Raw genomic sequence first — 23,400 nt, 5'->3', positions numbered from 1 at the left:
GTTCCTCTTTCGCCGAGGCAGCTCGTTGCCTTCGCTCTGCTCAGCCCGATGGGGTCGGTGCCGTTCGCAGTCGGGGCCTTTTCGAAGCTCTTCCTGAAGGCTGGGTGCCGCAACGTGCGCGTCGATGGGTTGCCGGCGTTCTTGCAGCGCCTCAAGTCGGATCGCGGAGTGCTCACCGGTGCGCGCCTCCCTCTGCCTTCCGGTGGGCCTGCAGGAAGCTGACTGGAGCTTTTGAACAGTCGCCAACCACGTCTCGGTGTTCGTCTGCCAGCCAGAGCCAGAGGGATCGCTGCCGAGCTGACCTCTTCGTCTTGCTCGGACAGCGTCGACGAGCCGTTCATGTGGGGTTCGCTGCCCTTGCGCAACTTCCTCAACTCCAAGACCCTCCGATGGACCCTCGGCGCGAGCGACATCATGTTCAACGTGCGTCGCCGCCTCTCTCGCAGGCTCGCCTCGAGGTGCCGCGATGAGAAGAGGATGCTGACACTTCGGCGCGCAGGGCAAACTCGATCGCTGGTTCTTCACAAAGGGGCAGATCATAGAGACGCACCGCGGCAAGGGCATCTACCAGAAGGCGATCGACGACTCGGCACGGCTGCTCGACGAAGGCAACTGGGTGCGCCCCCCTCCCCTCGTCTGCCCATCTCCGCTCTTTCGGACGCGGCAGCTGACTCTCCAACTGTACAGGTTCACATCTTCCCTGAAGGGCGAATCAAGCAGGAGGAGCTGCACGAGCTGCGACGATTCAAGTGGGGAATTAGCCGCATGCTGATGGAATGCGAGCGAGTGCCGCTCATTGTGCCCGTATGGATCAAGGGTAAGCCCCTCCCTCCTGGCGTCCGCTTCACAGCTGACGAGGCGCTTCTCGCAGGCTTCGAGCAGGTGATGGACGAGCCGCGCGTCTGGCCCAACTACCTCCCTCGCACGGGAAAGGACGTCACGATCCTCTACGGCGAGCCGATGAACGCCGCCGTCGAGCCCCTGCTTGCCGCGTACCGCGCACAGTACCCGACGCCGTGGCGGCCAGCAACCTACGAGCGGCCGGTTGGGCAGGACCTGGAGGATGAGCCGGACGAGGTGGGGCGGATGCGCAGCGAGATTGCAGAGGCGATGCGGCAGGGGCTGATGCAGCTCGGTCAGAGGGTAGACGAGGTGGAGAGGGGACCGCCCAGCCGGATAGCCGGGTGGTAGACACGAGGGACCAGACTAGGCGATAGGTTAGACTAGACACGCTCGCATCTCGCAAAGACCACAACCTGTTGTTTCCGCTCTCTCATGCTGCAGCAAGCGGGAGCTGAACGGACCGAACGCAATGCATGCTGTACACATAAGACAACGGGAACCACAAATTAGACAACAGCGACTCTACCACTTGCCCGCGAGAGCCTTCGGGTCTTCCCACGGTTCGTGCTGAGTGGAGCGCCTGTAGCGGTTCGGCGCAAGTCGCAGCTCGCCTTCGGGACGGTTGAATGCAATGGCAGCGTTGTCTGCGTGACGAGAGAGTCAGTTTGACGCGGGCACGACGCAACGAAAACGAAGACGCACAGATGCCGAAAGACGACATGCAGACGACAAAGGCGATGAGTGGGTACGACTCGACCGGGACAAAGCGCTGAAGCCACTCCTGTGAGCGTCATTGGTGAGTGGGGCCGAGGCTAGCGCGAAGCAGCCATAGCGCGAAGCAGCCATCGGAAGAGACGCACCTTCGTCGAGTAGTGCGGCGTTGCGTGGGCGTGTGGAGTCACGGTCGAAGCGTGACGTTTTGCGACGGGAAGCGCAGCGGTCTGGAGCCGGCGCGTTACCAGCTGACGGAGGGCAGGTGCGAACATGGCAGAGCTGCGCGCGGAAGCAGGGTCAGCAAGGTGGTTTCGCTGGCGCGAGGGTCTGCAGAGCGCACAGGGTGTAGTGTAGGAAGAGCTTGGTGTGGAGCAAGAAGACCAGCAACCGTCGCGGCCTTTTAGCATGACGGCAGAGAAGGCCGGCGGTGTCGAGAAGGACGAAGCGGTGCTCGTACGTTCGGTTTCCGACCGACCCTCGAGGATCTTCCTCGCCCCTCGCTGACCTGCACCTGCTTTCTGAAGGCTCTAGAACGCGGTCGACAGCCCGTAGAGGCAATTCGTCGGAGGAAGTAGCCTCGGTTGCGGTAAGAACCGCGTCACGGTTCCGCGGCGGGGGCGACCTCGCCCGGCTTCGCCTGCGACAGTGTCGAGCAAGTGTCAAGAGACCTTGCGGGCCGAGTACGATATTGCAAGGGACTTCGGACGGAGTTTGAGATCAGAGCGCAGCGGTGTCGAATTGGCGAAGGCAAGGTCGAATGGGCGCCAACTCTCGCTGCGATTCGCTGCGAGAGGAAGCACTGACAAATCGTTGCACGCAGTATGTAGAATGGGCGAAGATGAGTATGCACAGAAACCAAGCGGCGGCCGAGAGAGACTTGAGCGTGACCCGAGGGAAGAGGGAAGTGGACGCTTTGCGCAACTCAGACGCGACGGTGGTGCTCCCTGTACGGTGAAGGGGGCGCCTTTAGGTTGCTGTCGAGCTCGACATTCTGCGTTTCGGTGGACGAAAAAGGATGTCACTTGCTGCCAACGCGCGAGAGCGCGAGAGAGCGAGAAAGCCGCAAGCTGGCGGAAAGATCAACCCACCGCTTTGCCGGAGATCACTGCGCGCGGCAGGTATACATAAGCTGATGCACAAAACGGACAGATCAGGGAGGAGACGTACCGTAGTAGTAGGCGGTGATGGCTCCAAGGACGCAGACCTGCACAGCGCACCGTTCAGCGCGCTTGAGCTGGCCAAGGCAAAGGCGCGCAAGCTGGCCGAGGCAAAGGAGCTCGAAAATGAAGACGCACCACCGTGGGCCACGTGTAGACGTAGCTGATCTCCTTGAAACCCGTCTTGCGGTCGCGCCAGGCCGTGTCACTCGATGGCCACCAGAAGGTTGTGCTTTTACTACCGGACGTGTCGGCGTGCAGGCGATTAGGGTTGGGCGCAGGCGGTGCGCCGCTCGCATACTGCCTCGTCCCCGCTGGCGCGCTCGAGGCGGACTTGGCGCTCGCGGGCTGGTGCGCCGAGCCGTCCTTGTCGCTCGCAAGCGAGTGGAGAGGACGGCAAGCGAGGGGTGTAGACGACGGAGCGAGGACAGTAGGCGAACGGGAAGCAAGGAGCGTCGACGACACAGCGAGGACGAATGGCGGGCGGAAAGCGAGGAGTGTCGACGATGGAGCGAGGACGGCCAGGCGTACGGCAGGAGCGAAGCGAACAGCGTTGTAGGTGAGCCTGGAGAGCATTTGAGCGGGTTTGCAGAGAGGCAGAGTGAGAGCAAGAAGGTGGAGAAAGAGCGGGAGAGGGTCAGCGGACCCAGCGAGCGTCGACCTCATCGCCTCGAGAACGAGCCCTTCAGGCATCGCAGACTGGCCAGAACGCCCGCTGACTGGTCAAAGCCAGAACGGCACGCGCGAGATCGCCAGGAACCCTGCGACGAGCTCTAGCTCGCAGCTTGAGAAGGCCGTCGTCTCTCCCAGCCACTCCGAGGACACTTCGCGCACACTGTCGCGATATCTAATCCTTCATTGCCCGCACAGAGCGCGAGAAAGCAACTAAGTAAGCCTCGCAAGCAGCGAGTTTCCCTGTGCCGCCGCTCCCCTTGCTCCGCCGCCCTTCCCGCCCTTCCCTCCCTGCTGTTGCTTACCCGGAACCCCTCCCAACCGCGCCGCCAGTCCCTGTGGCTGCTGCTGCTGCTGCTGCCTCGCCGCGCCCTGGCCCCTCGGCTGCGTCGCACCTTTCCGCGGCCCAGTCGGCACGCCCAGTCGCGCCATGAGCGGGTTCGCAGGCGCTGCAGCAGCGGGCGTCGCTGCGCCTCCGTGCGCGCGCGCCGCGCCGCGCCCACGCGGGCCCGTCGCGGCCGGCGCGGCCATGTCGACGTCCATGGCTGACGAGGACGCGGCTTGCTGTTGCGCGGCCTCGATCTGGTCGGCGTACATCCTGCTCGGCGCGGCGGGTGCAGGTGCAGGCGCAGGAGCCGGCGCAGCGGCGCCTCGTCGCTGTGAGCGCGGGGCCGTGGGCGCGTCGGCGGGTGCGCGAGAGGCGGGGCCAGTGGGGATCGTGGTGGCTTTGGGCAGGGGAGGAAGCGGCGCTGGCATGGGCGTGCGGGAGACTTGCTTGACCGAGAGGGGACGGCCGTCCGCCACAGCGCCACTGCGAGTTCACATAGGTTAGCATGCGCCCGTACGAAGAAGAGCGGGTCACGCACTCGAGCTTTGCGCAAGCGTCGGATGCATCGGCGTGACGAGTGAAGGTGAGGCGAGCCTGCAGGTCCGCGGCGGTCTCGTCGATAATGTAGCAGTATCGGATCTCGCCATAGGCGCCGAATGCAGTCTGTAGGAGAACGTCGCATGTCCGGTCAGCCGTGCCCGGCAAAAGTGGACGATCCAGCAAGCGCACCTGCACGTCCTCCGCACTCGTACCGTTCACCAGGCCCTCGACCTGCACGACAAAGCCGAGCTCCTCCTCCTTCGAGATCTGGATCTGCGCCTGGCGCTTCTGCTCGAGCACCTTGCGCTCGCGAAGGAGGGCCGCGCGCTCCTCGCGCTCCTTCTGCTGTGCGATTCGCGCGAGGTTGGCCTGCCGCGCCGCCTCGCGCTGGTGCGCCGCTGCACCCTGCCCCTTGATCCCGAGTGCAGGGGCTGCAGGTGCGGCAGCCGGGGCGGTCGCGAGACCTGCTGCGCGGAGGAGCGGCTGGGCGGCGGGGGTTGCGGCACCGAAGGGACGGAGTGAGGGCGACGCCTCTGCGGCAGGGAGGTGGAGCTTTTGCCGGACGTGCGAGACGTTGAGTGTCGGGTTGTACAGGTCGCTCTTCTCGCCGAACAGGTCGTGTGTCCACTTGCCGTCGGCCGCACCAGATGTAGCGGGAGCAGGGCGCTGTTGTCGAGCGATGCGGAGCGGGTCAGCGGGTCAGCGGCGCGTCTCTGCGTGTCTTCAGAGAGAGTGCACGCACGCTGTACGGGTTGGCGCGCCCTCCTGCGCCGTGCGAGCCGCGCCCTCCGCGTCCTCGTGCGGCTCCGGCCTTGGGCGGGAAGCTGAACGCGTTGGACATGCTGGTCGCGCTCACTGCGTGTCGTTTGAGTCTGGAGGCGAGTTGCGCGGGCCTCACGGCGCGTACAGCGGGTGCGAGCGGGGTCGGACGAGCAGGAGGGGGGAGAGGGCAACCGCCACGGAGACAAAAGTGAGTCCGCTTCTCACAGGGGATTTTCGGTCAGAAGACACAGAGACTGTGTACGTTTTGTTACACTCTAAAACCCAAGCACAACGACTCCGGAGAGGTCGAGTCGGCGAGGCTGTCGAACGTCACCTGGTTCGGGGACGAGGCTGAACCTCGCTCTCCGCCTCTTCCCTGCTTGCTGCTACGAACAGGCTAGACACTCGCACAGATGCTCTCTCGCTTCGCACCAGGTCTTCGCGCCGCGGCCCTGCGCCCTGCTCGCGTCGCGCCCTCGCTCTCGGCTGCACCGCCTCGTCTCCCACTCCGTACGTCTTCCTGACCAACTCTAAGGCCAGCTGAGCGCACGCTGACCTCTGTACTAAACAGTCTACCGCACTTATGCCGACACCTCGCGGCCCAACACGTCCGAGGGCCACGGCGTCGGCACGACCTCGACCTCGCACCAGACCGTCATGCCCAAGACCCCTCCCGAGCCCACGCCCTTCTTCGCCCGCAAGATGATCGGCCTTGAGGTGACGCCGCTGATGGCCTTCATCGGCACCGTGAGTGGCAGACGTCGTTGGTCATGCCTGATTCCGCACCGCTAACTCGCTTCCTCGCGCCTCAGATTGTCGTGGTCGCCCTCGGCTTCCTCGGAAAGAACTGTGCGTATCGCTCTCCAGCCAAAAGCATGAAGAGCTGTCTGACGCGCTTTGTCTCATACGGCAGTGATCACGGAGGACTCGGTGCGTTCCCGCGAAGCTCCTCTTGCTTCAAGCCCGGCGGCCTACACCAGGCTCTGTCGACTTGGTTATATATTGCACGGTTCCTGTGCTCACGGCTTCCTCCGCATGCTCGCAGATCCAGCACCGTCACGGCGTGATTGACGACAAGGCGCTGAAGGAGGCGGTCAACTCGGACGGCCACGACTCGGGCAAGTGAGCGCCATTCTGCATCTTTCCATCCTTCTGTACATATCTTCTTGTGCATAACATTGTCGAGAGCTGTTTACACTGGCTCGCAGCCCCGCGAGACGGGGAGGAGAGCGAGATGCCGAGTTGCGAAGGTTGTGCTTCGGCGTCGCCGCTGATCTTCCTCGCCCATCACGCAAAATCGGCGGAACTTGCACCCCACAGGTTCTTCAGATCGGTTAAGAACATGCTCCGCACCATCTGCCGCAATTACCATTCGATGGCCCTGTGAGTCCCTCGGTGACGTTGGGATCGTCGCCGCGGTGTCGCCCCACAATCGAGTTTCGCTTCCTCCGCTCTCGACTCTTGCTTCCTGTTTCCCCTCAGCACAGCTACAAACACCATCATGTTGACCGCAACTCGCACCGCTGCCCGCACCGTCTCGCGCTCGATGACCAAGCGTGCGTTGCAGGCCCCACCCAAATCTCACTGCGTCGTCTACGCATCGCGGCCCTCTCCCATCTCCCGCTGACGATCTGCGCCGCACCTTCAGGCTTCTACGCGCAGGACACGTCGACCGCCAAGCCTACGATGCCCGGCGGCGTCAAGCCGACAGCATGGCACCACCGCCGCGAAGCAGGCAAGGAGATCGGCCCTGTCTGGGCGTGGCCGGCGACCGTGAGTCCCACTCTCGTTCCCATTTCACGCAAAGGCGACAATGCGCCCCCGTCGCTTCGAGCACCACCCTGTGACCGTACGTCCAGCGAGACTGACACAATGCCTTGCGCGTGAAACAGCTCGGCGTGGTCGGTGCCGGCGCCCTCTACATGTACAGTAGGTGTTCGGTTCTTCCGATGGCGCGCGGCGACAGTGCTGACCTTTTCTGGCAACCTGCAGGCTCCTCTGGCAAGGGCGTGCGTTTCCGACCCCTTCTTGCCCTCCTCTCGCATCCACGTCCTCGTGCCGTCACTGAGTCCTTTTGCTCCTTGCGTGCCCGCAGAAGAACGAGCTGTCGAGCAACATGCAGGCTCCGCAGACCGGCCTCGGCCACAAGCACTGATCATCCACTCGATCCGCAAGTCGTACCCTGCAGTTCTTCCCTTGTAAACAGCATCGCTCTCTTCTCCTGCGACGGCATGCTCGATTGCCGGAAGGCCGAGAGGGAGAGCATTCGCGTGAGACTGCAGGCAACGAGCGACGACGAGAGGACGACCGGTACGGATAACGACGACAAAAGACCAGAGGAGAGAGAGAGAAGAACGCGAGCGGACCCTGGTATAAGCTACATTTTGAGGGCGAGACAGGGCACTGTCCACGCCATTTTCGACTGCTCCGCCGCCGGCGCTTACGACAGCGCGACGCTCCACCTCGCTCCGCCATTCACAACAGGCCGCGCTGACGACCCGAGCGAACCAAAGCTCCCGCTCCGCACGCGCTCGCGCTTCTCAAGCGCGTAAGCGGCGCGGCTGCGCTCGAGGCGCTCGAGCTGCTGGGGGTGCGAGAAGGACGACGAGAGGGAGGCGAGAGGTGGGAGGGCGCGGAGCCAGAACGGGAGTGTGGTTTCCCAGACGAGGCTGCAGCAATGTGACGTCAGCGTGGGCCGAGGAAGCAGCGAAAATCGAGTACGCACTGGCAGTTGGTGGGATCCTCCGAGTCGCGGAAGTGTGCGGATACGCGCTTCGCGTCGAGCGGGTCGACGAGGTCCTTGGAAATGTCGACGAACGAGAGGTTGGTGTGCCGTGCGCAGAAGGCGCCGAGCATGAGGTTGTACCGCTTGACCATGAGTGCGCGAGTCGCGAGGTCGTGCGGGTGTGTGTTGCGCGGGAGAGACGGAAGGGGGCCGACAGCGTCCCTCTGCAGACCTGATTGGGTCATAGCGGCTTCGTGCGCGAGACATGAGAGCTTACCTCGAGGTACTTCTTCCTCATGGCTTCGAGGTCTGTCAAGCGCCATTTCTGCGTCAGATCCCAGCATCGTTTCTCACGCGCGCGGTACAAGTTACGCACAGCGATCCTCGACAACAGGCGGAAGGGCACCTGCAACGAAAATTTGGATACCGCGCCGTTTGGCAAGCGAGCCGGCTTGAGCGAGGAATGCGGCGTAGTCGGCGAGGACCTTGTCTGCCCAATCGCGTTGGCTGGAAGCGGACGATCCTTTTGCCTTGAGTTGCCTGCAGCCGTGCGCCCGATTTAAGTGGACTATTCGAGCATCAGTGAGCCCACAACGTACCACAGGTAGTTAATGGCGAGGTCGACCGTGCCAAACACGAGGAGAACGGCGGGCGAGCGAGTCTCCTCGAGGTTCTTGAGCACCTTCGGCGCGACTTGCAGTGTTGAGTGCGAGTTGTTGAGTCCCTGCAGCACGACAAAAGTGTGACCCAGTGAGAGGAGCGTGAGGAGGCACAAGTAAGCCGGACTTGGCCGAGACGTACCCGAGCCGATGCGCCCTTGTACTTGTGCACAATCGCGCGGCTTCCGACGAGGCTGAAGACACCCGCAAACGAGTCTCCGTGCACTTCGAGCGCGGGCGGGACTGCGCGAGTGACGGCTGGCGACGGTGAACGCGGACGACGTAGTTGAGCACGCGCGGGAGAAGGCGGGCGGACTGCAGGCGGCGATGACGAGAGGCGGTGGTATGGGTTGCGATACACTCCGGACAACGGCTGCGGGCTCGCTGGGCGCAGCGGAGAAGCAGAGCGGCGGGACGAGAGCGGGAGCGGAGCCGGAGACGGAGACGACGAGGGGCTGCGAGTGGGCGAGGGCGAGCGGATCGTCGATGGACGCGACGTGCCAGCGAGCTGCACGGACGGTGGGCGCGGCCTCGACATTCCAGGCGTCGAGATCGGGCGGATCGAAGCGAGCGACGAAGGACGAAGAGGAAGCGAAGGCGACGCGGCCCGCCGCAGCGCACTCGTCGCCGGCGCACGCGTAGCGAAAGCTGGAGAGCACGGCCGCTCGATGCGCGTGCCCATCCTGTCAAGCGGGAAGCAGAAGCAGCACAAGTGGCGACCGACGAGGACCCCCCTCCTGGACGGGCGGTGCCCCTGCGACGATTGGCACGTCTCAGGAACGCAGGACAGGAGATCAGTGCGGAGATGGAACTTTGAGGACGTGCACGACAGGAGAGCGAGGGTCTGTGCGAGGGGCGAGAGAGGGTCTGTGCGACGGGGGTCGAGCGGCGGATCCTACTTTGAGGTGATGGCCTCCGACACGAGCAGGGCTACAGCAACCGCCTGCAAGACGAGCCCGGCAAACAATTCTGCAAGAGGGAGCGGGTCAGCCCCCGTGCCAGCAGGAGGCCGAGGAAGACTTACGGTTGAATCCGCTTCCCAACTTGGCTTCCACCCCGTCAGTCTTACCTGCCTTGTCGGCCGCGTTGCCCAGCTGCACGCGAAGCGCCGTCACCGCCACCATTCCGATGAGGAGGCTAACGAGGCCCATGAACATGGCCGCCTTGCGCAGCGTCGGCTGCTTCTTGTTCATGAAGGCGAGCTTCTTCGAGGCGTGCATCGACACGCTCGAAGCGAGGACGGCGACGAGCTGCAGACCCATGAGGCCGAGCGAAATGAGGATACCGGTGGGGACGAGCGGGAAGTAGTCGGGCAGAGCGTCTGCTATCGTGTCGGGAAGGCGGACGTTGTCGTAGACGTCGACGAAAATCGGCGTGAGCGAGGGTGTCGTGCACGTCTGCTCACTCGTCGTGAGGTTGGTGTAGCAGGCACCTTTGGAGCAAGGATCAGGAACGGTGCGAGACATAGCGCGGTCAGGCCGTACCAAGTGGTCCGATCGAGACGGTGACCGGCACCGTCGTTACTTGCGCGGCACCCGACGACTTGGCGCGCTTCACCATCTTGTTGTGCGGGAGCGTTGGAGGCTCGTGTACGAGCCAGCGCTTCGACGAGGAACTGCGGGTGGCATTTGTCTTGACCTCGAGGAGCGACACGCGGTCGTGGAGGATGTGGGTCGGTGCGAGGAAGGCGAGAAGGGAGACGAGGAAAGCGGCAAAGAGGATCAAGGGCGCAAGAGAGTGGTACAGGTGGTTCATACTGGAGAAGGCGAGAGATGAGAGTGTCGGCCAGCGACGTCGGGGAGGGGGACCAAGGAGTTGGAAGCGGAAGTTGACCAGCGGCAGCCCAGCAATAGCTAGCGAGCAGGACACAGCCAAGCACAGACCTCACGTCCTTGTCGAGCAGCGTACGCACCGCTGCGCAGCCGCCAGCCCGTGTCCTCCGAGACAAAGGTCGGGTGGGCGGAGGCTCAAGCGTTCGGCGAAGCCTCACGTGCGCAGAGGGGTTCAAGACCGCACAGCAAAGTACCGCAGCATCCGTAGGGCTCGGCAAGGAGAGGAGCGGGTGTGAGGGAGCGACCAAGATCCTCATCAGCGCTCGCAGAGAAGGTTGCCTTCGACGTGGCAAGCCGGTCCCCTCTTGCCGGTCGATTGCGCATGCAGTGCTTCTCGACAATCACACTCCTTCCGGGCGTGGAAGGCCCAACCTGCCCGGGGGTGATCGAGCGCACCTCCCTTTGTTCTCCTCGCTCCGAGACAAAAGACCTTTGAGCGTCCCGCGGGCTCTTTGTTCGACGTCTGGCAGCCTGGCCGCCGCTGTCCGAGCTGTTCTGTTGCTACCCTTCCCCTGCCCTGCCGCACCTGCTTCGCTGCTCTCGCTCGCTTCCGGGAACCTCGCCGGGCTGCTCCCGGCTCCAGTCCGCACAAGAGCGCAGATTCTGCCGCTGAGACGACCACACCGAAAAGACGACGACGATGGATCCGCCTGGATCGCCTGCCACCATTCAGCTCGCCACCCTCTCCTCGACTCCCGCCTCGCCTACTCCGTTCAGTCAGAAGGACTCGTTCCTCGACACCTTCCCGGGGAGCAAGCGAAGTAGCTCGTCTCCCAGCGCCGATGAACCGGTTGTTCACAAACGGAGACGATTCGGCTGGAGCGAGGCAGAGACGGTCCTCTGGGCAACCGTGCCGCTCGTCCTCTTCGCCGTCGCCCTAGCAACGCTTGCAGGCGCGCTGTTCTCGACGGGCAGCAAGTGGGCGTTCCTGAGCGTCGTTGAAGGGAACGGCACGGGGAGGCTAGACTACCACATCCTCAGTACGTTCTCCCGCCAACCCCGCTGCTTCTTGCGTCCACTGACTCTTGACCACACAGACTCGTGCGCTGTCGCCGCTGGGTCAACAAAGACGAGATGCACGCCCTACGAGATGAACAACGACTTTTTGCCGTCGTTGACGACCATCTCGCCCAACCTCCTCGGCTTTTCGGCGCTCCAGCTCCCCATGTACTCGCGCCAGACGCCCTCGATCTTCCTCACCTCATTCCTCTTCCTCGTCGCCTCGCTCCTCGTCTACCTCCCTTTGTGGACGCTCGCCTACTTCCCGCGCACGCGGCTCGTCCCGCCCGTCGCCGTGCGCTTCATGCGCTACTACGCCTCGCGCCTGTTCGCGCTCGTCGGCCTCCTCGCGTGCCTCGCGTTCCTCTTTACCCTCACGATCGGCGTCGGGTACCTCCTCCAGCTCGCGCGCTACGCGAGCGACTTTGCCGCCGCGTACCGCCACGGCGCCCTCTCGCGCGGCCTCCCGCACGAGTACGTCGACCCGAGCTGGACCGCGCACCTCGGCGGCGGCTTCACGCTCGTGTGGGTCTCGACGGCGTTTTCGGGCCTGCTCGTCCTCGCCGTGCAGATCTCGCTGCACAACGGGCTCGACGAGCGCGTCGAGTGGCCTCACGGCGTTGCGGATGTCTGAATTTGCGCACGTGTGTGTTTAGACCTGTACGTGTATCGCAGCCGGGTTGTGCGTCTATGTGCCACGGTGCGGCGCGAGCGAAAGACAACGAGCGTGGCCAGAAAGGAAGCAAAGACGAGGCGACGAAGCGGCGGATGGAGCACAACAACACGATGGAGACAGAAGAGACAGGCACGTCAAGGCGGGGTGACACTGCACAAAACCATCACGACGACGAGGCAAAGCGGTACACACAGAGAGAGGGCGACTGGGAAAGGCGCTCAACCGTCAGTCCTGCTGCGCTTCTTCGCGCCGCCCTCGAACCCATCTCCTCCTCCTCCCGCGCCCATCCCACCTCCCATCCCGCCGCCCATCCCCCCACCGCCGCCGCCAAACATGCCCATGCCGCCCATGCCGGGCATGCCGAACGCGCCCATCCCGCCGAGGCTCATGGCGCTCATGTCGAACCCAGGCATGCCGCCCGCGCCGCCCATCCCGAATCCGCCCATCGCGCCGAGCCCGCCAAACGCGCTCAGGTCGAACCCGGGCATGCCGCCCGGGCCGCCCATGCCGCCAAACGCAGGGTTGAACGCCCCGCCGCCCATGCCGCCCATGCCCATTGCGCCGCCGCCGCCGCCGAAAGCAGGGTTGAAGGCGCCCTGCTGAGGCTGCTGGTGCTGCGGCTGCTGGTGCTGCTGCAGGCCCTTGCGCGGCGGGGCGCCCGCATGCATCGGCTGCGCCATCCCGCTCGCGCCGCCACCCATCCCTCCCAGCGCGCCCATCCCCATTCCCATCCCCATCCCAGCGCCGCCCATCCCGCCCGCCCCGCCGCCCGGCCCGAGGTGGCCCGGCTGCGTCGGGTGGTCGCGGCGGTTCTGGCCCGGGTGCGGGTTGAGGTACGCGGTCGTGCTCGAGGGGGGAGGGCGCGCGTGCGCGGGCAGGTTCGAGTGGCGAGAGGCGGGCGGGAGGTTCTGCGCGCGGGAGGGCTCTGCGATGCGCGGGAGGACGTGGGCGGGAGAGTCAGCGTGCGGAGAGGGCAACATGAGGGAAGCGAGGGAGGGGCACCTTTGGGGAGAGTGCGGAAGGGCGCGGGGTGCCCGCCATAGGTCAGGACGGCGTTCATCTTCTTCATCTGGTACTCGCTACGAGCAAGAAGGGGTCAGCGATGACATGCACTCCAGAGGCGAGGGAGCGAAAGACACACTTGTTGTCGATGTAGGCCTTGAGCAGCTGCGCCTTTTCGGGCGTGCCGCAGTCGACCCAGCAGACGCTGTACGCATACGAACACCGTCAGCTCGCATCGGGAAGCTATGTGAGAGCGCAGGACCGCACCCCTTGCTTTTGCCGTTGACCTTGTGCTCGCTGAACGAGATGTCGCGCATCTCGACGTCGATGCCGGCGAGCTGCCCGAGCGCCGCAATGTCGGCGTCGCTCGTCCACTGTGTGCATGCGGTTCAGTTCCTCGAGCTTGTGACAGCGAGCGCGCGGGGGGCGAGGTGCGTACCCAGTGCAAGTCCCCCACATACACGGCCGACATGCGCGGCCCGCCCTGTTGCTGCTGCTGGTGGTGAGGGAGGCTGGCGCCCGCGTGCATGCTGGACGAGGACGGGGCGGGGCTGGCGCTGGATGCAGCTGCTGCTGCGACGGGGGGCCGGATGCCCGTGAGCGGGTTGGCGGGGAGGCCGTGCGGTGCGGGCGGGAGCGACGACTGCGAGCGAGTGCGCGTGAGTTGCGGGTGGCTAGACACTGAGAGGGTGAGTGAGGGAGCTCACGCGGGCCGGAGCAGGCGAGGGGGAAGGTGCGGTCTGAGCGGGAGGAGGAGGAGCGGGAGGGGGAAGAGAGGCGCCAAAGTGGGAGCCCGCGAGGACGCCGTCTGCGGGCATGGCGAGGTCGTCGTCGCCGTAGTCGAGCTCGAGCGACCCGCTGCGGCGCCGCGTCGTCGACATTGCCGACAGGAGACTCGGGGGAAACTGGACGGGGTCCGAGAGCGAGCGAGGGTCCGAGCGAGAGAAGTCGGCTAGCGCGGACTAGTGTAGAGTTTTAGCGCGTGGCCGTGCGAGTGTACCCAGTGCGCGTCTGGGTAGACCGGGAACACGCCTCAGTGCAGGTAACCGCGCGCTGCCTCGTCGGAGTCGCTCCCACTTGCGCCCTGCACTGCACTCGCCTAGTCGCACGCAATGGGGCGGACAGCCACGGTGCACCTGTTCCCGCTGCGCAGCTGCCTGTGCAACCTCCCGCTCTCGCTCCACGCGCCCCTCTCGCAGCGCGCCGTCGTGCGTTGCTCCCTCTCGTCTCCGGCTTCTCGTGCTTCCGGCGAGCCGCACTCACTCGCCCTCGCTCCCGCGCGCACGCCCGCAGGCACCCCAGTCGGTCGCAGTTCAGCTCACCTTCCGCCCAGACGCGCACCGCGACGCGCCCCCCGTCCAGCTCTGCCTCGGGTGGACCGGTCTCCCCGCCAGCCCGGCACCCGTCGCCGTCTCGCAGCCGCGCCATGCCCAGCCCCAGACGCTCGACCGCATCGAGATCGACCCCCAGTTTGCCCAGCTCCTCCACCCGGCGCTCACAGAGGGCGTGACGGCGAGTCGACCTCTTGCCGGCCCTGCTTCCGCGTGGGCCATGTGGGGGATCCAGCCTGACCTCTTCTCTCTCTCTCTCCGCGCGCACTGCAGGTCTCGATCGAACTGCTGCGTGACCTGCCAGTAGCCACCACCGTCGACGTGACCCCGTCCAGCGCAGACGACTGGGAGATCCTCGTGCGGCCTTCCTTTCCCGCAATTTCACTCACAGTCCCGCTGATCCGCTTACATTCCCGCAGGAGGCAAATGCCGAGTTTGTCGAGATGTACCTGCTCAACCAGGTCCGCGCCGTCAAGGAGGGTATGACGGTCGGGTGCTGGGTCGGCGCCTCCCTCATCCGCTTCGTCGTCGGTGCGCCCCGTCCACTCCTTCTTCCCCAGGGACCTCGCTCATCTCTGTCGCCTCTTGCGCAGACTCGACGACTCCGTCTGCCTCCACCGCTGTCCTCCTCACCTCGACCACCGAGCTCATCGTCGCGCCCAAATCCCGACACCTCCCCTCTTCGGCCCCCTCGTCCTCGAAAACGCACGACCTCTCCGGTCCCTCCTCCTCCGCATCCGCTCCTGCGTCCAGCGCAGCAACCGCCGAGTGGGGGCTCCTCCGCCGCAAGCTCCTCCGCCTCCCTCCCACCTCGCACCCCTCCCCTCTCTCCGACCCCTCCGCGGCAGCACCCTCGCCGCCGCCCGACGCGCTCGTCGTGCACCCTGCGCTCGCCCGCGCGCTCGTACGCGCGTTTCCCGCTGGAAAGATCACCGTGTCGCACTTTGCGCGGCCAAAGGAGCGCACGGGCGCGGACGAGGCGGCGGGCGGCGGAACACAAGCTGCTGGACCCGGAGCGGGGGACGTGCAGCCCCATGCGTTCGCTCCTCCTCCCTCTGCCCCTACTCCCGCAGGTGCGGGACCGCCCGACAAGGCGCTCGAAGCCGTCGAGGTTGCAGTCGTCGCGAGCGAGCGCGTCCCGCCGGGCCATGCGTGGGTCGGCGAGCGCGTGCGGGACGAGCTCTTTGGCCTGTCGAGCGCGGCTGGCGGTGCGGGGAAGAAGGGAACTGAGGGGCTGGGGAGGCGGGACGGGGCGTTCGAGCTGCTCAGGTGCGTCCAGCGGCGACGAGCGAAATGGGGGCTCTTCAGATTTGAGAAGGCTCGCTGATGTCAAACGTACAGGCTCGGCGCGCCGCTCACTTCGCAGGCGAGGAAGGCGCGCGCGGCGGCGGCCAAGGACAAGGAGCGCGAGCGCGAACAGGCTCCGTCGCCGACTGTCGGCTCGCCTACCTCGACGTGCGTTTTTCTTCTGTCCAGAAGAGCGAGAGTCACAGAAGCAATCGCTCACGCGCTCGTGCGCTTGCAGGTCCCGCCCCTCGCTGCATCAGAAGCTCCCGCCGCCTTCCCGAGCGCACCTTGCCAATGGCGACTCTTCCTCCGCCCTCTCCCCCACCACAAACGGCGCTCCTTCCGCCTCCTCGCCCCAAATCGAGACCCTCGCCGGCATCGACCGCCCGCTGACAGCCCTCACCTCGCACATCGTGCACTCGCACTCGGCCCGAACGCTCTGCAACCGCTCGGCCGCCAGCAGCGCAGGCGCGATCCCCGGCGTGCTCGTCACGGGTGCGAGTGGCGCGGGAAAGACGGCGCTCGTCAAGGAGGCGGCGCGGCGCATGAGCGCGGATGAGCGCGTGCTGAGCCGTGCGTCTTCGCTGTCGCCTTGCATCCTTCCCCACTTCGTGCTTGTGTTTGCCATGCTGACAGTCTATGGCTCTTGCATTGTTGCGTTGGCGTGACAGACACCGTCTACGTCGACTGCGCTCAGCACGCTGATGCGCGTCTGCCGACGCTCAAGGGCCGGATCAAGGACTGGCTCGACGAGGCTGGGTGGCACGCGCCGAGTGTGCTCGTGCTCGACAACCTCGACAGGATGATTGGCGCAGAAGTCGAGGTGCGCACACGGCTCATTGCGACGCTGGCTGCACTAGGCTGCACCAGGGCCTGGCAGCGAGCTGATGCCAGCAGCTTCTTGTGAACACAGCATGCCGACTCGTTCCCGACTGTACACCTCGCCAACACGTTCCTCTCACTTGCCTCAGCTGCGCTCGTATCCCGCCCTATCGTGCTCGTCGCGACTGCTCAGGGCTCGACGAGCTTACACCCGCTGCTCCAGTCGACGCACCTGCTCGGCGAGACGGTGTCGCTGCGAGGACCGGACAAGACGGCGCGACGAGACGTGCGTTCTGGGCCTCAGATCGCTCCTAAGTCTTAGCTGACGCGTGAGGCGGGCGTGCAGATCATCAACGTCCTCGTGCAAGCTAAGACGGCCGCCTCGGACTTGACGGCTCCTCAGCTCAACTGCGCCTCAATCGCCGCCATCACCGAGGGGTACCTCCCCGCTGACCTGCGAGACCTCGTCGACCGAGCCGTGCAGCAAGCAGCGATCCGCTCGCTCCCTTCGTCCTCGTCCGCCGCCGCTCCTTCCTCGGACGGCCTCGTCCTCACCGCCGACGACTTCCACGCCGCCCAGCAAGGTTTCGTCCCGCTCTCGCTGCGCGACGTCAAGCTGCAGAAGAGCGACGTCGCGTGGGCCGACATTGGCGGCTTGCACGACGCGCGAAAGACGCTCCGCGAGACGCTCGAGTGGCCGACCAAGTATGGCGCCATCTTTGCGAGCTGCCCGCTCCGCCTGCGCTCCGGGTGCGTTGCGACTCTTTACGCGCTTCAGTCACTCGTGCCGCGTGCTTGCTGGCAGCAGTCGCTGATGCCGTGAAGGTCACGCACGCAGTCTCCTCCTCTACGGCTACCCGGGCTGCGGCAAGACGTTGCTCGCCTCGGCCGTCGCGAAAGAGTGCGGCCTCAACTTTATCAGCGTCAAGGGCCCCGAGATCCTCAACAAGTACATTGGCGCGTCGGAAAAGAGCGTGCGCGACCTGTTTGAGCGCGCCCAGGCGGCAAAGCCCTGCGTGCTGTTCTTTGACGAGTTTGACTCGATTGCGCCGAAGCGGTGCGTGGTTCTCCCTCACTTGTGTGGCTTGACATGGCTTCGGGGCTTACGGTCTTCCTGAACCTGCGCAGCGGCCACGACTCGACGGGCGTGACGGACCGCGTCGTCAACCAGATGCTGACGCAGATGGACGGTGCCGAAGGCCTCGACGGCGTCTACGTCCTCGCCGCGACGAGGTGCGCGCTCTCTTGCCCTTCCCCCTGGACGCTCGCTCATTCTTGTTGCCGCAGCCGCCCCGACCTGATTGACCCGGCGCTCCTCCGTCCCGGCCGTCTCGACAAGTCAATCCTGTGCGACATGCCGAACGAGCAGGACCGCCTCGAGGTGCGCTGGCCGCCTTTCCTTCCTGTCTCGCAAACCCAGCCTGACTCGCTCGCTCCGCAGATCATGCAATCCGCCGCACGCAAGATCCACCTCTCGTCCTCCGTCTCGCTCTCGACGTTCGCAGCGCAGACCGCTGGCTACTCGGGTGCCGATCTGCAGGCGCTCGTCTACAACGCGCACCTCGATGCCGTGCATGCGACGATCGCCTCCAAGGTCGACGAGGAGGGCAAGGTGGATGGAGCTGCGTCCGGCACTGGTGCGGAAGACGATGAGGTGCGGTATGTCGCGATTGGCGGGAAAGAGGGCAAGGAGGGGAAAGTGCTGTCGAGGGCGGAGCAGGCGACCGTCAACAAGCGGGTGCGTCCGATCATTCTTTCCGGACCCCACTACCAATCCGTCGGGGATGGCGGCCGCTGACCAAATCGTCATCGTTCGTCATACAGCTGGAGCTGATCGTGGCCTCGCTCAAGGAGGCCAACCTGAGCAAGAGCAAGAAGGGGTCCGCACAAGCCGGCTCCGCGACACCTGCCAAGCGCGCAACAGTACGCTTTCCAGCTCTTCCTCCTGCGCGAATATCGAGCTGACACACCTGAGCTGCAGACCTATGTCGACGATGCACACCTGCAAAAATCGCTGCAGACAACTCGGCCATCCGTCCCAGCAGAAGAACTCGCCCGTCTGCGGCGCATGTGCGTCCGCGTCTCTCATGGAGAAATCGAGCTCCGACTGACAACGCCTTGCATGCGCAGCTACACGGAGTTTGTATCGGGCCGCAGTGCTGGAGGCCTTCCGTCGGGCGAGGCGAGTGACGAAGTAGGCGGCCGCGCCAGCCTCATGTGATTCTACGCCCTATTCTGACGCTCACAGCGCTACGATGTACGGCTATGCGGCTCCCACGTTTCACTATCTGTGTGGTTTTGACGTCGAGCTGGTCATCGGTTGTCGGGAGGTTGTCGAGCGAGAAATCGACCCGCCCAAGTCCTAAAGAAGCCCATTACTTGCCCTGGCCAGACGTGCTTGCCCGCTATAAATCTGAAGCATCACGGGTCGTTCAACCAACTCTGCACCTTGGCCGCCGGAGTCGGCACTGGCCCTTGTTCCGCGAGGATGGGAAGGAGCGAAGAGTCATGCGAGACGACGCCGGCAGGCGGACGTTTACCGCATGAAATGAGAGCAGATGTGGGCACAGAAGGGAAGGGGAAAGAGGCAACATCGCCAAGGGAGCGAATGCCGCCGGGCTGAGCGTACTTGGCGTAGGGTGACGACGGGTCGATCTGCTCGAGCGTGCGCACGAGCAGGTTCGAGATGTCCTCGAGAGGTGTCTCGTCCGTGAGGAACCAGTATCGGAGAAGTGTCTTGATCTGTGAATCGAGAGCCTGCAGCGTGATGTGGAGTGTTGGCGTGGACGCGCGGCGAGAGTGGAGAGAGGGCGTGCGTACCTCAGAATCTGCCACCACGGCAGGCGGCGCAGGTGGTGATTGATCGGCACGGTCTTTTGCCGAGTAGATTAGGAGGTTAGTCGAAGCAGGGAAGATGAGCGGCGGAAGTAAGGCTCGAGCAGCTGCGTTATGCGCTTCAATGTCCCGCTCGGTGCGGACCACGCCGTACCCGATTGGGCTGTTCGAACGGTCATTGTCGATGTAGGACAAAACGCGGGGGAGGGAGTGCGTTGTTGGGACAAAGGTAGCCACGGCGGGACAAGTCTCGAGAGCAAGACAGAAAAGAGAGAAGTCGGGGCGGGCGTGGAGGGAAGAGCTGTCGAACGATAACCGCGCCTTTTTCACAGGCGGAGGGTGGTCCCCGAATTCCTTTGAGATGCGCAGCTGCTGGTAGGCGGCCTCAGCTGCGAGACGAGCATCGAGCGCGTCGTGCTGAGGTACTAGATGCGCTTCGCGGCGTTCGATTGCGCCTTTGATCGAGTGGCTGACTAGAGTGCGGAAGAGCGCGTCAGGTAGCCGAGACAGGCGCGGCACCGGATTGAGGCGGAACATACGGAGGATGCAGTTCGACGGAAGCTCGTGCCGTGCGAAGTCGGGAACGACCTTGCACGCAATCAACAAATCGATCTGCGGGGGCATGACGGTCAATAGCGTATGCAAGCACCGCACGAAGAGCAGTGCGCACGTCGGCCTTGCCGCATCCGCTCGCATCCGTAATGAGGTGGCTCGATTCGACCCGCTCCGAGAAGCCGACGACGGCGCACGGAGTCATGCTCCAATGGAGCGAGTCTCCTGACTTCGTCACATTCCGATACGGGAGCGCAGACAGTTCTCGCCACCCAGGCGAGGTCATGCCCGCCGTCTCCCGAAGCACGACGCCCGAGAAGTCCCACGTCGAGAAGTTTGCAAGCGACAGCAGCCGCGCTTTGCAGCGCTTGAGCACAACGCCTTGCTCGGTTCCGAGGGAAGGCTCAGTGTTGACAGCATGGACGTCCGAGGATGCGGCTGCAGATGCCATGTCGAGGACGGAGACAAGGTGGAAGAGTCGGTGCTTCCGCGGGAAGCTCTCAGCCCAGTCGCTTCTCCCAGCTGCTCTGCACAATCTGTAATGCATTGTCAGGTCATCGCAGGGATGGGCGAGCCGCCGTGGACCGTAGGTTCGTACAGGCTAGGACGCCAGGACTCTCTATTAGCGAAGCAATGAAGTATGCGCCTTGCCAGCTCTCCCGTCAGACTAGACTACAGACGCCCCTTCGCCAGTCAAGTGCAACATGCCATCCTGCAGCTCGATGAGCGCCTGTGCGACCGAAGGCTGAATGTGCGACTCTGCGGGATCAGTAAGGGGCAGGTCAGTCATCGGTACACCTCCAGAGATACAAGTAACGGGCACGAACCGCCGCCAGAAGCCTCGATGACGCCTGCTTGACGAAGGCGCGAGACGACTGTCGGCGCGCACTGAGTCCAGTAGATCTGCGCAAAGCATTCAGGATCAGCGCTCGAGCTGCGACGCGGAACAGAGACGGGCGTAGGCGGGGGCGGGGGGACGCACGAGGACACTGCGCGCCGTGTACGACTCTACGAGCTCGCGCATGATCTGCAGTGCCGACGCGTCGACCTCGGCGACGTCGGCGAGGTGGAAGATGACGACGCTCGCCTCTGCGCGGCGCGGCTCCTCACTGGGGTGGTGCCGCCCGTGTCCGTACCGCTCGAGGCGCCGCAAGCGCTCCTTCATCGCGCCCGTGTTGGCGAAGGTGAGCGCGACGTCGCGGATGCGGACGATGAGGACGCCCGGGACCTCTTCGCCGAGACTCGCGAAGAGGCCGTCATCACCCGTGTCGTCGTCGAGCGGCTCGAATGCCTGCGTGCCAGGCACACGGCCAAGGATCTTGATCCGCATCATGGTTGACTGCTTGACGCAGAGCACGAGCGAGAGTGCGACCGAGACGATGATGCCGACCTGCGGAGACCGGCGAGAGTGAGCCTTCGCCTCCTGGATCGGGGCCACAGGTCCTTGGACGCACCTCGACGCTGACAAAGAGACTGAGGACAAAGGTGAGGAGCATGAGGCCGCCGTCGACCCACGCGCGCATCTTCCAGAAGAAGCGCACGTCCTCGGGCGCCTCCTCGAGGATCGAAAAGACGACGACGCAGACGATGACGGCAAGGATGCACTTGGGCAAGTCGACGAGCCAGCCGAGGAGGAAGTACGTGACGAGGAGGATGAAGGTGCCCGTCAGGAGCGACGCCATCTGCGTCGTCGCGCCCGTCGCGGCGGCGAGGCGCGAGCGCGTGATCGAGCCGTAGCCCTGCAGCGAGCCCGTGCAGAACGAGTTGGCGAGGTTGGCGAACCCGAGTGCGCACAGCTCGCGGTTCGGCGAGACGGGGTAGTCGTGCTTCGATGCCATGTCCTTAGCCGCGACGATCGAGTCGAGGAAGCCCAGGACGGCGATGACGACGGACGTCCCGAAGCACTTGGTCGCGTAGGCATTGTAGGCGCCCCAGCCGACGAAGGGGACGCGCACCTTGACATTGCCCGGCGAGACTTTCCCGAGGACCTGGAGGCCATTGTCCCGCCAGCGGAAGATGTGAGAGAGGACTGTGTGGCGATCATGAGCATACAGCTGACGGCTCGAAGCCATCGTCGATACGCACGAGTGGATGCGAGCACAACGAGCAGGACCTCCGGGACGAAGCGAATCCACCGGAACCCAGCTTTGCGCTTGGCGAGCACCTTCTTCGCGACGCGCATGCCGACGAGGACGGAGAGTGCGGCGCCACTGACGACAAGCGTGAGGAAGTGGGCGTCCTTGAAGTGCTCGAGGAGGTACGAGAGCTTTTGCAGCACCGTCGAGGACGCGCCGTACTCCTTGGTGAGACCTGCTTCGATGCCGAAGATGGGCACAAGCTGCGTCACGAAGATGGTGATGCCGACAGCTGTGAGGAAGCCGCGGAGGAGGGCCTGCGAAGATGCCAAAGTGAGCGAAGCAAGCGAGACAAGGTCGTCGGGCAACGCACGCGGGAGAGGACGGCGTCGAGAAAGCCTAGGCGGAAGAAGCCGAGGCTGCGATACAGAGCAAAGGTGAGTGAAGCGTCCAAGCGCAGTAGATTGGAGAAGCGGCTCACAGGAAGGTAACGAGACCGCTCTCGAAAGTGATGATCGTCGTAATGATGGCGATGATCTTGGCCTTATGCAAGTCGCTCAGCGGCTCGTCCGCATGTTTTTGCTCGTCCTCGAGGAATTTGGCAATGACCTCGCCTGTGAGGAGTGACAGGGCGGCTTCGGGCCCGACTGAGAGCTGGCGGCATGTCCCGAGCACGCTGTAGAGCATCGCGGGGACGGATGCGGCGAAGAGTCCGTGCACGGGGTCGGTGTGGACGAGCGCGGTCGCGTACGCCATCGCTTGTGGAACGAGCATACTTGTGAGCTGCGGACACGGAAAATGTGAGTGGGGCTTACGCCGGAGACGGACTCGGGAAGGCTCATACCGTCAGTGCTGCCGTGACGTCTCGCACAAACGTCTTGAGTGTGTAGTGCGGCAGCCATTGCAGCTGGGAGGCGCCGTGAACGTCATGAGTCTCGCCGTCGCCGCCAACGAGAAAAATCATGGAGACGCACAACGGGAATGTAGTATCGCGCGCGGATCGACAGATCCTGCCACTGCGTCCGCTCGCGCTCCTCGCGCTCGCGCTTACGGGCGACCGAGGCGGCGCGCGAAAGTCGACCTGGTAACGAGGCAAGAGCTGCGAGATCAAGAGAGTGAGGAGCGTTCAGCGCTGTTCTTCGGTGGCTCAGTAGAGCGTGCACGGGGGCTTCCGAGGCCCGCCTCCGTTCACGTGTACAGTGATGTACCTCGTGCACGTCACTGGGCGGCAATCAAGGCCCGGCTAGCAACACTGGACTACAGGACGCACCCGTCTCTGCCCTGTTCTGCGGGCTGTCCCTCCCTTGCTCGCCCTTGGCACTGCCCGCTCTGCCCTGGAGTCTGCTCGCGGTCTCAAAGTCCGAGTCGAGAGCCTCGTCGACGCCGGCTGGCGGTTCGGTGCGCGCTCGACGGGGGTTGCGCGATGTCGGCGAGGGAGGGAGGAGTGGAGTGCGCTCGTCCGCTGCGCTTGACGGGCGGCTGATGGGCGCAGGAGACGCCACTCGGGGCGTTGCGACCATGTCTCTCGGGGCTCAATAGAGTGTGCGTGCGAGAGGAGCGTACCGGGGAGCGTGCGAGATGAGCGAAGT

At 64.5% G+C, this 23,400-nt stretch overlaps 13 protein-coding genes across 13 annotated transcripts; 5 read left to right on the top strand and 8 right to left on the bottom strand.

The window, feature by feature from the left end:
• Window positions 1-48: 48 nt before the first annotated feature.
• On the top strand, window positions 49-1,191 carry TAZ1 (lysophosphatidylcholine acyltransferase; the record flags this gene model as incomplete). The annotated part of the gene is made up of 6 exons (XM_076647336.1): window positions 49-178; window positions 240-258; window positions 324-423; window positions 500-616; window positions 688-817; window positions 872-1,191. The coding sequence occupies 6 exons, from the start codon at window positions 49-51 to the stop codon at window positions 1,189-1,191; spliced, it is 816 nt and encodes a 271-aa protein (XP_076507263.1).
• A 174-nt stretch (window positions 1,192-1,365) lies between these two features.
• JCM10292_000229 (uncharacterized protein) lies at window positions 1,366-1,829 on the bottom strand (the record flags this gene model as incomplete). Its single annotated transcript, XM_076647335.1, has 3 exons — window positions 1,366-1,487; window positions 1,546-1,624; window positions 1,704-1,829. 3 exons carry the CDS (start codon window positions 1,827-1,829, stop codon window positions 1,366-1,368), a joined length of 327 nt encoding a protein of 108 aa, XP_076507262.1.
• A 650-nt stretch (window positions 1,830-2,479) lies between these two features.
• JCM10292_000228 (uncharacterized protein) lies at window positions 2,480-3,290 on the bottom strand (the record flags this gene model as incomplete). Its single annotated transcript, XM_076647334.1, has 4 exons — window positions 2,480-2,548; window positions 2,646-2,662; window positions 2,725-2,761; window positions 2,853-3,290. The coding sequence occupies 4 exons, from the start codon at window positions 3,288-3,290 to the stop codon at window positions 2,480-2,482; spliced, it is 561 nt and encodes a 186-aa protein (XP_076507261.1).
• A 309-nt stretch (window positions 3,291-3,599) lies between these two features.
• On the bottom strand, window positions 3,600-5,095 carry JCM10292_000227 (uncharacterized protein; the record flags this gene model as incomplete). Its single annotated transcript, XM_076647333.1, has 4 exons — window positions 3,600-4,197; window positions 4,253-4,377; window positions 4,444-4,920; window positions 4,997-5,095. 4 exons carry the CDS (start codon window positions 5,093-5,095, stop codon window positions 3,600-3,602), a joined length of 1,299 nt encoding a protein of 432 aa, XP_076507260.1.
• Window positions 5,096-5,429: 334 nt separating this feature from the next.
• JCM10292_000226 (uncharacterized protein) lies at window positions 5,430-6,142 on the top strand (the record flags this gene model as incomplete). Its single annotated transcript, XM_076647332.1, has 5 exons — window positions 5,430-5,526; window positions 5,588-5,763; window positions 5,829-5,865; window positions 5,930-5,946; window positions 6,062-6,142. The coding sequence occupies 5 exons, from the start codon at window positions 5,430-5,432 to the stop codon at window positions 6,140-6,142; spliced, it is 408 nt and encodes a 135-aa protein (XP_076507259.1).
• A 375-nt stretch (window positions 6,143-6,517) lies between these two features.
• On the top strand, window positions 6,518-7,171 carry JCM10292_000225 (uncharacterized protein; the record flags this gene model as incomplete). The annotated part of the gene is made up of 5 exons (XM_076647331.1): window positions 6,518-6,572; window positions 6,665-6,789; window positions 6,909-6,945; window positions 7,009-7,025; window positions 7,112-7,171. The coding sequence occupies 5 exons, from the start codon at window positions 6,518-6,520 to the stop codon at window positions 7,169-7,171; spliced, it is 294 nt and encodes a 97-aa protein (XP_076507258.1).
• A 285-nt stretch (window positions 7,172-7,456) lies between these two features.
• JCM10292_000224 (uncharacterized protein) lies at window positions 7,457-8,938 on the bottom strand (the record flags this gene model as incomplete). The annotated part of the gene is made up of 6 exons (XM_076647330.1): window positions 7,457-7,685; window positions 7,742-7,965; window positions 8,019-8,050; window positions 8,118-8,281; window positions 8,341-8,465; window positions 8,543-8,938. The coding sequence occupies 6 exons, from the start codon at window positions 8,936-8,938 to the stop codon at window positions 7,457-7,459; spliced, it is 1,170 nt and encodes a 389-aa protein (XP_076507257.1).
• Window positions 8,939-9,295: 357 nt separating this feature from the next.
• Window positions 9,296-10,155, bottom strand: JCM10292_000223 (uncharacterized protein; the record flags this gene model as incomplete). The annotated part of the gene is made up of 3 exons (XM_076647329.1): window positions 9,296-9,369; window positions 9,425-9,832; window positions 9,885-10,155. 3 exons carry the CDS (start codon window positions 10,153-10,155, stop codon window positions 9,296-9,298), a joined length of 753 nt encoding a protein of 250 aa, XP_076507256.1.
• A 717-nt stretch (window positions 10,156-10,872) lies between these two features.
• JCM10292_000222 (uncharacterized protein) lies at window positions 10,873-11,865 on the top strand (the record flags this gene model as incomplete). The annotated part of the gene is made up of 2 exons (XM_076647328.1): window positions 10,873-11,212; window positions 11,270-11,865. 2 exons carry the CDS (start codon window positions 10,873-10,875, stop codon window positions 11,863-11,865), a joined length of 936 nt encoding a protein of 311 aa, XP_076507255.1.
• A 260-nt stretch (window positions 11,866-12,125) lies between these two features.
• Window positions 12,126-13,790, bottom strand: JCM10292_000221 (uncharacterized protein; the record flags this gene model as incomplete). Its single annotated transcript, XM_076647327.1, has 6 exons — window positions 12,126-12,832; window positions 12,910-12,986; window positions 13,049-13,114; window positions 13,177-13,283; window positions 13,349-13,552; window positions 13,617-13,790. 6 exons carry the CDS (start codon window positions 13,788-13,790, stop codon window positions 12,126-12,128), a joined length of 1,335 nt encoding a protein of 444 aa, XP_076507254.1.
• A 231-nt stretch (window positions 13,791-14,021) lies between these two features.
• Window positions 14,022-18,570, top strand: PEX1 (AAA family ATPase peroxin 1; the record flags this gene model as incomplete). Its single annotated transcript, XM_076647326.1, has 17 exons — window positions 14,022-14,117; window positions 14,203-14,421; window positions 14,514-14,597; window positions 14,660-14,771; window positions 14,834-15,509; window positions 15,582-15,695; window positions 15,766-16,100; window positions 16,199-16,350; window positions 16,441-16,635; window positions 16,696-17,099; window positions 17,188-17,406; window positions 17,478-17,582; window positions 17,637-17,730; window positions 17,791-18,087; window positions 18,174-18,272; window positions 18,331-18,419; window positions 18,480-18,570. The coding sequence occupies 17 exons, from the start codon at window positions 14,022-14,024 to the stop codon at window positions 18,568-18,570; spliced, it is 3,381 nt and encodes a 1,126-aa protein (XP_076507253.1).
• Window positions 18,571-18,770: 200 nt separating this feature from the next.
• JCM10292_000219 (uncharacterized protein) lies at window positions 18,771-20,187 on the bottom strand (the record flags this gene model as incomplete). The annotated part of the gene is made up of 5 exons (XM_076647325.1): window positions 18,771-19,091; window positions 19,170-19,347; window positions 19,495-19,657; window positions 19,724-19,796; window positions 19,855-20,187. 5 exons carry the CDS (start codon window positions 20,185-20,187, stop codon window positions 18,771-18,773), a joined length of 1,068 nt encoding a protein of 355 aa, XP_076507252.1.
• Window positions 20,188-20,403: 216 nt separating this feature from the next.
• On the bottom strand, window positions 20,404-23,331 carry JCM10292_000218 (uncharacterized protein; the record flags this gene model as incomplete). The annotated part of the gene is made up of 10 exons (XM_076647324.1): window positions 20,404-20,495; window positions 20,564-20,639; window positions 20,719-21,126; window positions 21,191-21,765; window positions 21,822-22,128; window positions 22,185-22,230; window positions 22,293-22,594; window positions 22,656-22,718; window positions 22,786-22,910; window positions 23,082-23,331. 10 exons carry the CDS (start codon window positions 23,329-23,331, stop codon window positions 20,404-20,406), a joined length of 2,244 nt encoding a protein of 747 aa, XP_076507251.1.
• Window positions 23,332-23,400: the final 69 nt, after the last annotated feature.

The sequence above is a fragment of the Rhodotorula paludigena genome (assembly GCF_050403205.1).
Source record: "Rhodotorula paludigena JCM10292 DNA, Rt_paludigena_JCM10292v1_ctg8, whole genome shotgun sequence".
NCBI classification, from domain to species: Eukaryota; Fungi; Basidiomycota; class Microbotryomycetes; order Sporidiobolales; family Sporidiobolaceae; genus Rhodotorula; species Rhodotorula paludigena.
This window is presented reverse-complemented; position numbering and strand designations above follow the sequence as displayed.